This window comes from Chiloscyllium punctatum, chromosome 5 (genome assembly GCF_047496795.1).
Source record: "Chiloscyllium punctatum isolate Juve2018m chromosome 5, sChiPun1.3, whole genome shotgun sequence".
NCBI classification, from domain to species: domain Eukaryota; kingdom Metazoa; phylum Chordata; class Chondrichthyes; order Orectolobiformes; family Hemiscylliidae; genus Chiloscyllium; species Chiloscyllium punctatum.
Genome location: NC_092743.1, coordinates 139,326,792 through 139,337,840, shown reverse-complemented (window position 1 = coordinate 139,337,840; position 11,049 = coordinate 139,326,792). Strand labels below are relative to the sequence as shown.

At 37.4% G+C, this 11,049-nt stretch overlaps 1 protein-coding gene across 1 annotated transcript; it reads right to left on the bottom strand.

Annotated features, from left to right (window-relative positions):
* Positions 1 to 277: 277 nt before the first annotated feature.
* tcf24 (transcription factor 24) lies at positions 278 to 5,631 on the bottom strand. The gene is made up of 3 exons (XM_072569585.1): positions 5,056 to 5,631; positions 4,032 to 4,488; positions 278 to 1,507 (listed from the first exon to the last, which is right to left on the bottom strand). Exons 2-3 carry the CDS (start codon positions 4,452 to 4,454, stop codon positions 1,397 to 1,399), a joined length of 534 nt encoding a protein of 177 aa, XP_072425686.1. The 5' UTR covers positions 4,455 to 4,488; positions 5,056 to 5,631; the 3' UTR covers positions 278 to 1,396.
* Positions 5,632 to 11,049: the final 5,418 nt, after the last annotated feature.

Below are 11,049 nucleotides of genomic sequence, written 5' to 3'. Positions count from 1 at the left end.
AATGCGCAGATACGAAGACTTGCCGAGCCAACATATGCATATTTTTGCATGCACATCAAATTACAAATTATTTTCAGTAAGAGGCCTTTCTGAGCAATGTCGTTCAAGAAGAATTCAAATTCTGAATCATAGATTTGTATATATATTTAAGTGAAATCCGCGTCCTTTCTCGTTGTAAAATAATATGTTCTTCTCTGTCAATCCCAGCCCCCAGAAATAAGTAAACCAAGAAAATACTGATGCACGCTTTTATTAACAACAATTGTTGGAAATACTGAGGCGTCTTAGCGAGCTATACTAAAATTATGAAACAATCGAAATATACTGCCCGGTTTATTCACGGTCAATTTGCTATGATAAGTTAAATATAAATGCAAATTATTCTTTCAAAATGTGTACATATGTCTGCATCCTTGAAAACAGTATAATTCAATGTAACACCAATGCTTGCCGACCTTTCTCAGTTGCACCTGAAAACATGCGTTTTGTTTCTTTCTGCACAAATACTGCCCCATTTGTTCGATATTTTCCGCTTTTTTTTGTTTTCAGATTTCCAGCATCTGCAGCATTTGATTTGTATAGTACAAATACATGCTTGTTTTTTGTTCTCTGGTTAAGAATGATCATTTTTAAGTTTGATGTTTCTAACTTTAACACATTTTACACACAATTTGATTGATTCCACTTGTGTAATACTTGATATAAATGTACTGCTCAACTATCCGCAGCTGTAAAAACGTTTCAAACACATCGAGGTTGAATGAAAATGGAGCACTTTTATTTAAAAAACTTTAATGATCTAAGAAAATGATGCACACATTCACAGTAGCCGGGCGTGCACAATGTTATACTGCTATTTGTTCAATCTTGTGTTTAGTGCAAACCGATTGAAATTGAAAGTGCATAGCCGATCAGCCAAGCCGAGTCTTCAGTACCAGAAACCAAACCCAATTCTGTCAATACCATTAGGCCGAGAAGTATTTGAACTGAAAACGTGAGGTTCAGCGCTTTACAAGTTTGCAGACATTAATACTTCTCAATCGGCAAGTCCAGATTTGTTTGATATAAAATAGATGGGAGGATGGTACGAGCATAGTGTGTACGCATCGTCATCGATATTTACAAACAGTTTAAAGTAACACCTAGCTCATAGTTCGCGAAACATTTGGAGACTATACTTTGAATATACACATTAAACGACATAGTAAATCAATTTCAGATACGCCTTAGTTCAATAATTGCATTGAGCAATATATTTTGCTTACTAATTTCTTTAAGATTTCTTAATCTTGAAAATTGATAGTTTACTCTCTAAGGAATTCAAAGTAGCGGCGAAGTTGACAATAGTAATTTTAAGTATAAACACCGTACGATGAACTTTGCGAAGTGTCTCATCTTAGACAGGATCCGGGCTGCTCACCGCTGCTTGAGTTTGATTTTCTGATTGACCAGAATTCAGAAACTGACCTGTTGCGCCAACATACAACCGGGATCGCATCGGCCACTTCTGAAATTCAGAAACAAAAAAAACAAGTTTGTATTTCGCTGTCTGGAAGCGCCTAATTTTTAATAAAATCGACGTGACTGTCAACACAGTTTGATTTTATTTGTATTTTTGTCAATTCCAGTTTGTTGCAACGAAAATGTTTTATTTTGGAAATAGCACGTACATTGTTGTAGAAGTGAAATGAAAATTCTGCAAATTGAAATGTTGAGTGCTATAGAGTTAGAATCGTTGGTTATAATTGTTGGGATGTTTTTGTTTTCTGTTTTTCTTTACCGGTTCTCAGCCAATTTTCACCCAAATATGAAACTGCACATAGCTCTACTGAGGAAGTTTTAAAAAGCCTTGCACTACCCACTGGGCTTCTCAAGTCACTTTTTCAGAAAACTTTCATTTTGTTGTTGTTATCAGTTCTAGTGTGAACAATTAAATTACATTTTAGTACCCAATGTCATTAATAAACAATAAGAGGCAATGATATTGTCTGTGATTAGACAGTGGGACCGTCAACAAAAATGATAACGAGACACCAGTTGGTTAGGAATTTGAGTTATATCTTACAGACCTTTATCATGTCCCGTGTTTTGAGTTAAAGTTACAGCATATTATCCCTTGCCAGATGTGTTGATACTTCCAAGTTCTCAATTACGAGCCTTTAAAATAGCGGGAAGAAAAGAACAAAGAAGAGCGGATGCTGGAAATCAGAAATAAAAACAGAAATTGCTGGGAAAACTCAACAGCATCTGTGGGAAGAAGGTAGAGTTCTGTAGGAGGGTCACTGGACCCTTCTGACCTTAATTCTGCTTCTGGCCCCCCACTTAACATAGCGAAATTCCTGTGATTTTCGGCTTCATTTTTAAAGGGCGAAACCTTCGAAAACATCATTTTCACTTAAACAAAATGGAAATAGTCTTCACTCAACAACTACAATAAAATGTATATACAACGCAATTTAATGTTTTCATGCTGTACCGAGCGGAATTCAAATTGCTGAAAACGTTAATATGAGGGAAACAAGGATGGTGCCAGGGTTGGAGGATTTGAGGTACATGGAGAGGCTGAATAGGCTGGGACTGTTTTCCCTGGAGCGTGAGGCTGAGGGGTGACCTTATAGAGGTTTATAAAATCATGAGGGGCATGGATAGGGTAAATAGGCAAATTCTCTTCCCTGGGTTGGGGGAGTCCAGAACTAGAGGACATAGGTTTAGGTTGAGAGGGGAAAGATACAAGAGAGACCTAAGGGCCAACTTTTTCACGCAGAGGGTGGTACGTGTATGGGATGAGCTGCCAGAGGAAGTGGTGGAGGCTGGTACAATTACAACATTTAAGAAGCATCTGGATGGGTGTATGAATAGGAAGGTTTAGAGGGATATGGGCCAAGTGCTGTCAAATGGGACTAGATTAAGTTGGAATATCTGGTCGGCATGGACGGGTTGGACCGAAGCGTCTGTTTCCATGTTGTACATCTCTATGACTCCAAGTGGCTAAGCTAATAGCATAATCTACAGCAACCTCTGAATTGAACCTTTGTGCCAGAATACTTCCCATTATATTGGAATTAGCATAATTTTAGAGAATTCCAGACAAAGTTCATTTTCGTTAAATTGACATTAATACCATATTTGTCTACCTATTGTGATTAAGTATATTTATCAGCTGTCAACAATTTGAATTGGATTAAGTGCGGAAAAATAAATATGTTATCGATAAGTCAGGAATATTTAAAAATGTTGTATCCGTTACGTTCGTCCAAATAAGTCATGGACCTGAAAAAAAATAATGTTTCCACAAACGTTTTCTATCCGGGCCACAGTTCCAAAAGACTTAAATTGTAGATTTGGTGCATTTTAAACCAAATCGGTGGATTTGTCGTCAATATTTCCAAATCAGTTGCAATAAACACGGACACTTTGATTCCACCCTGGAATTAGAACTACTTTAGAACTAGGCTACTTTCATAGAATACGCCCTGTCTTGAATTTATAGTAAAAAAAATTAAAAATCTAAACTGGGATTTCACATTTTATTCAGCTACAACTCTGTAACACTGCCGTGGAAGCGCAGTGTGTAGAATAATTTGTATAGATTGAAATCTGAGTGAACTGTGAACCTGTTTTCAAGTTTATAATTCGTAACGTAAAGGAACATTAGAAGAAATCTTTTCCAACGTATATTTCAAATAATCATGGTCTGTCTTTCTGTATTGGACAGTTTCATTCACTCAGTAAAATCTCTTCAGCAAAACAGCCCGATGGAATAAATAATTCCTAACGTCCATGGTTTATAAGAATAATGTTGACGACAATAGTTATGGGAAAAAAATATTTCACTCACTTATTTAACGGATAATTCGGGTGATTATTGAAAATTATTTGAATTTTGAAAGAATGGCCACGATTATTTCACACGTGTAAATGACTAAAGCTGGTAAATAAGCAGAAGGGGATGGGGGCGGGGGGCGGCATTTAATTTTGAATCTATTTTAAAATCCTTCTCAGCACGTGGAAGGGTAATGCTGATTCCTTACTTTGACAGGGTGCAGATATCCGTCCACTTTAAGGGAGTGCATTAACTCAGCGGATCTCCGACCTTCTCCGTCCTCCAGACTTTCTTCCAGGGTCCGGGTCAAATGTGCAATGTAGGTGGTGGCCAGAATTAAGACGTCCAGTTTGGATAGCTTGGTGTCCGGAGGGACTGACGGCAGTGTTTTTTGTAACTCTAGGAAAGCATGCCTGAGGGTTTGGACCCGGCTCCGCTCCCGGGCTGCATTCGCTGCCGCCGGCCTGCCCCGGGCGCGCACCACCTTGGAGCGAGCTGACAATTCCAGGGGCTTTCGGGTGGGACAGATCACAGCTTCAGGATCCGAGCTGGGGCTGGAACCGGGGCTGACCTCGAGCGTGACTTTTGGAACAGCAGCGGAATCCATAGGACCTTTCTTAGGTTGAACCATTCCCCGGATCCAACATTCATGAGAAAGCGTCAATCTGAAAACAAACAATCTTTCAAAAATGCGCGTAAGGTGGGTTCCCCCCCCCCCCCAAGTGCAACACGTTTGGAACACCCAGTTAATTATAATTACTTATAATTCCCAATCCCCAAGTAAGTCAATTATCTTATGTAAATACCAATTCCCAAAGTATTTTACGATATAATTATCTTATTGTAGTGGAGCACGTTACACGTCGAAACCCCGGGTTATAATTCAGTGTCCAATTGTATCATCGCTGGTTGGAATAAACTGTCGGACAGTCTTTGCGTTTTAAAACATTTTACGCGGAGGTACCAATTGGTTTTCAAAGGCCTGGAAAACGCTTTGAAAAACGCAGGTAAGCCTCTGCCTTTTGTGCATGAGATTTTATATTCAGAAATCTGAGCACAGAAGGTAAGAAATACTTTAAAAAAACAAAGCTGGTAACTCTTCCGATGCGAATTGATGCCATTTTTCTAAAAGCAGAACGATGTACGATAAATGTGGAACATGAACTGGTCCACTGACCGAGGGGAGAGAAACGCGCCCGTGTGTGTTACATAATAGGTTTTTTAAAAATTACCTTTCTGCATCAATCGAATAACCGATACACTGTGTGTTGTCGATGGTTGGCTCAGACGCTACGACAAGCTTTCCATATCTAACCGTGTTCACCCGCCAGTTGGAATTCAGCAATGGACCTGTTCTATCCACTGAGGTGAACCTTTTATAAAGCAATGCTTGTAATGATTTCAACTTCAAACACCGCTGGCAGACAGCGTTGAGTGCACACCTGAATGGGCCCTACAGCCTCTGGAGCCATTCATTGACAGCACAGAGTGCTGACAGTTTCTTCACGGAAAACCAATTAATCACTTGTGTAGCCACTACTCACTAACAAGTAATGGGACACCCATGCCAGCCTCCTTAAAGAGACCACATCCTATTTTGTGACCCATGTAGACTGCATTTAACAGAAGAAAGATACATCAGTGAGACTTTCAAGCTTTAATCTGATTTGAACAATCTGGTTAATACATACTCTATTTTCCCAATCAAACTGAATTATCAGTAAGAGAAAACCTGTTAGACTTTATAAAAGCGAAGTGTCGCTACAGAAAGCTGAGTACTGTACACAGTAATGTTTTAAAGAACCAAAACATTAATCCGTGATTCTTCTGGAAGGTTAATTGATGTCTTCTTTCTGAAAGCACAATTCATCAAATACATGTTTAACTTGTTTTTTTTACTGACTGCAATAATGATTGTTGTTATAAGGATGAAGTAATAACTTTCGCAGACAAAATCCTTTTTGACGATCAGTATCAAGTTATATTGCCAGAAGACACTAATTTTCGTTCTGTTTTCTTTCTAGTTGCGAGTTAAATTAGCTCTTCCCGTCTGAATGCCGACCTGTCAGTTAAAGTTATACACAGTTTCTGTTCTAATCTCTTTTGGTAAGTGTACATCGCCAACGTTATGTTTCGGCACCATGTACTTTAGCGATAACACAGCAGACATTGCAACGTGGTGTCTTGTGATTTGTGATGTTAGTAAAGGGCTACTTAAACTCTTAAATCAACGGAACTTCCACTGATACTACAATACGTAAAGAATATTCTTATGTTTTCATTCAGCAGACTAACAAAAAACATAGAGTAGTAATTATTTGAATGAAGTTCCGACTGTCAGAAAGAACATGTAGACACATAGTGTGTTGCTACCAGATTTCTGATGCGAGGATAACTATCCAGCTGACAACTCAGGGCCTAACCGCCACGTTATGTATTAAATTGAATTAAAGCTAAAAACAAGCGATGTTCATTGTCCGAGCAGCAACCCTTTTACCAACTGGTTTTGATTTTTATAGCGTCATAATTTAAAAATGCAAGTCAATGTTATGGATGAATTCTCTAACCATTGGAGTAAAAACGAATCAAAGCGTCACTTGTGTTACATAATAAAACGGGCAAACATGAATCAAATATTATCGTCCGATTTGTTATAAATACAGAATACCAGCAACAATCTAGATTATGATCAGGACAGTAACGTATTGCAGTGCATTTGGCGTCAAAATTTTGGGAGCGATTGGCGTTGGTTTCATCATGAAACTCATTAACCAGTTAATTAGATGGGGTCAAAACAGCAGAACATTTTCCAGAATCACATACATATCAAGACCGTGAACTTCATCGTCAAAGCGAAATAGGATTCTCTCTCCGAAAACAATTGTCCAGTGCATTAGGGGCATTTACTAGATTTCCCCCTTTACTTCGGCAATGCTTACGAATTCTCTTGAGGAGATGCAAGACTAAAAACTTCGACAAAATGCGATTTTTTTTCCAACAATAACAAGGTTTTACGACGCCAGATTTTCCAGAATAAAGTCGGTATTATTGGACTGCTGAAAGCAGCCCACAGATACAGAGCTTTTGGAAAGGCAGAACTGTGCATGTCAATTGTTAATGCTACGATTAAAGTTATTAGCCTAAAATATGTTCAGAAAAAGATAAAATTGATCACAGGCAACAGAACAAATTATAATGCGCACCAAATCCGAAACATTTTTAAAGGTGGGATTACAATTTAAAAAAGAATTTCGAATTTTCTGTCCTTTTCCTGACAAATACTAAACATTTTGCGGGAAAACTGAATGTAGTTAATGTTTGCTAACGGCACTACTGTCAACACAGTATCGAACGTGGCTATGTATCAGCAACTGAGATATTGATAGACCAATTCATTAGAATTGGATGAGCACATAATGAACATTTAAAGATTGTCAACAGATTAATGGTGAGAAATATCTGTTTAAAACAAACTAAAGCAAATTCAAAAACACCGAGTTACGGTTCTGGTGACGAGTCCTCTTGCCTGAAATGACAACGTTGTTTCTGTCTTCAAGGATACTGCCTGAATGGCAGGATGCTTCCTGTATTTTCAGTTTGTTTTTGAATTTGAGTTATAGGTAGTGATTCTATTGCATTAAATCATATATTCAAATATATCTGTCGTAATCTATTTAAATAGTCATCCTAAATAAATATTTTACCAGTGTAATGGAATGCATCGCCCAGAAATAGATGTTCTCAGATATACATAAACATCTGATTCTGAAACAAAACTATCTCACAGCTGTCTAATTGCGAGGCCAAAGTTAAAAATAACACACCAGGCTATAATCCAACAGGTTTATTTGGAAGCACTAGCTCTCAGAGCTCCGAAAGCTACTGCTTCCAAATAAACCTGTTGGACTGTAACCTGGTGTGTTATTTTTAACTTGGTCCAATACCAGCTCCTCCACACCATAATTGTGAGGCAGACGGGACTGCGCTCTCATTGATTGCATGTATTGGAAATTTAACCACGATATTTGTGTGTTTGGGAATGGGATTTTAACAACATTTGTGGTGTATTATAAACATTCTATTTAATTCGAGCTGGTGACTCAGTTCAAGGATCAGTTTTATTGATTGATTTGATACAACCGTTCTCTGTGTAATTGTTATTCTTTAACTATATATCTGTACATGCAGAAACCTTTCTCTAAACTAATCTACGTCAATGTGAGCTAGCACATAATCCCAACAAAACAGTACAGGTTTCTTTCCCTAAACTCACATTTAGCTTGCATCGTTATGACAACTGAATCTTTAAAACCTATTGCCAATATTTTTGTTTTAAGGCAAAGCTCTTTTCAGTGCGGATTATCACAATAAAATGGCAGTGTACTGATTTTGGAAGATTAGACAAAGAAAATAGAACTTGCCTTAGTATGAAAAAATGAAAAACACCAAGGTAATACTCAGATGCTTAGTAAATAACAATCAGCATGCGCCAGATGCGCCATCTTTAGAATGGTTGAATCTGGATGTTACAAAATGGAAATACCTTCAAAATGGACACATTTTTATTTAGTGACCCAGATTATCCGGTGTAACAATTCAATATGCAAATTCTAAACAGTCAGTCTAAAGAGACTCTAACAGTTCCCGAGGATCAAGAACATTTCAGATCCTGCACTTTTCTCGAATCTAGAGAGTACCGGTGGCAGAAGGAGGATCGCAAAGACACTCAAATTATTCCAAGGTAATGACTGTAAATAAGTTGCATAACATAAATAAAGATAAAATAACACGAATATAAAATAATCAATTAAAGCAGCAATACATTACTGATTATATTGGAGACTGGTTAATGGAATTAATTTGTAAAGCAAGTGAAATTATCATATTACTATTTTCAAATTTTCCTTTTCAGGGAAAAGATAACAAATATTTTGGGAGATAAAAGTTACCTAGGGTTACAGTTAAACATGTTCCATACCACAAGTAATAGCAGCTCTTCTAGAATATACGTGATGTTTCATATTTAATGATAAGAAACTAGTGCTAATATTGAACAGTATTAGTATTATTTAGACTAATTTACTGCTTTAATATCAAGATTTAACTAGTGATATAAACAGATACACGGAAGAACTGTGAGATAGAGCAATACCCGCCCTAATTCGAATATAATTTAACTCATGAACAACAAAAATCACCGGAATCTGTTTAGCTCACGTAAGGTCATGCAATGTTTCTCATGATACATCGTCCATTAAAAAAAAGTGTATTGTTTTTTATTAAAATGATTAAAACATTTTATATGTTCTTTAAATTCGAGAACACGATTAATTTATTGGATAAGTTTACATATTACTGAGAAATAGCTTTGTTTTACAGTTGTACGTTTCATCATTGATACGGGACACATTACCTGTCTCCCTTTTGTATTTATTTACAGTAGGGATTAGGAACGCGGGCGTTTCTCATAAAATGTTATATTGAGTACACCATCGACCTATTTAAATTTGAACGATAAAATGTCCTTATAAAATGTCCCCAAATAACCCCATCTCTTAAATTACTGTCGACTTAACGCCGATAAAAACTTCAAAATTTAATTTGTGCATGGACTTTTTGACAGTTTAGATAATGCTTTAAAACACTGACTGAAGATAAGTTCTGTTCTGTATTGTGCACGGCGTCAAAATTGTCCCGATTATTGTAACATTTCATTTTCCTTAAGCGCAGTCAATGTTAAATATTTGTTATAAAGTTGACCATTTAGTTTAAATAGAGAAAAAAGATTGCTCACGTGACAAAAATAGCGGCGTGGAAAGGATTAGATGAACAATGCTCCAGTATAAGTTTCTGTTTTTGTACTTTTCATTTAGAGTTTATGATATTTCCGATACTCTGATATTCAGTGGTCACACGTACAGACTGAAGCAAAGATTCAATAATCAGGTGAATCTAAAAGTAATAATTTTACAGCAGACAGCTCGACTTTTAGACAAACTAATTTGAACTCTGCACAAGGGTGGAGAGTGCGGCAAAATGTCCTATCAATTATCTTGCTCTGTCCTCGGGCCAGTACCATCACGTGGACAGCGAAGAAAGTTACCTCCGATTACAACGGGATCTTGACCCAATGGGCCAATGGGTTGAGGAGTGACAGATGGAGTTTAATTTAGATAAATTTGAGATGCTGCATTTTGGGAAAACAAATCTTAGCAGGACTTAATGGTAAGGTCCTAGGGAGTGTTGCTGAACAAAGAGATCTTGTAGTGCAGGTTCATAGCTCATTGAAAGTAGAGTCACATGTAGACAGGATAGTGAAGAAGACATTTTTGTATACTTTCCTTTACTGGTCAGAGCATTGAGTATAGGAATTGGGAGGTCATGTTCTGGCTGTACAGGATGTTTGTGAGGCCACTTTTGGCCAATTCTGGTCTCCGTCCTATCGGAAGGATGTTGTGAAACTTGAAAGGGTTTAGAAAAGATTCACAAGGATGTTGCCAGGGTTGAAAGATTTGAGCTATAGGGAGAGGCTGAATAGGCTGGGACTGTTTTCCTTGGAGCATAGAAGGCTGAGGGGTGACCTCATTATAAAATCATGAGGGGTATGGATAGGGTAAATAGACAAAGTCTTTTCCCTGGGGTGGGGGAGTCCAGAAGAGGACATGGGTTTAGGGTGAGAGGGGAAAGATATAAAAAGGACCTAATGGGTCATTTTTTTCATGAAGAGGGTGGTACATGTATGGAATGAACTGCCAGAGGAAGTGGTGGAGGCTGGTACAATTGCAACATTTAAAAGGCATGGGTATATGAATAGGAAGGGTTTAGAGGGATATGGACCAAGTGCTGTCAAATGGGATCAGATTAGGTTCGGATATCTGGTTGGCATGGGCGAGTTGGACTGAAGGATCTGTTTCCGTGCTGTATATCTCTATGACTCTAATTCTATTGTGACAGAATTTTAATATTACCAAACACAGGAAATTGAAGCAGCAACATGGTGGTCTTTTTGATCACAACCCAAAAATGAATTCACAACTTGTGTCATTTTTGGTACTGAAAATTGTTTAGTATATATTTTTATGAATTTACTCACCCTAAATTTAAAAAAAATGACAAAGTACTTCAACAGCAAATTTAATGGAATAAATTTGAGTAAATAATCACATTTGTATCCTTTCAAAGTAAAACAAAACGTGACTAATGCATTTCCAACATCAGTGAACAGT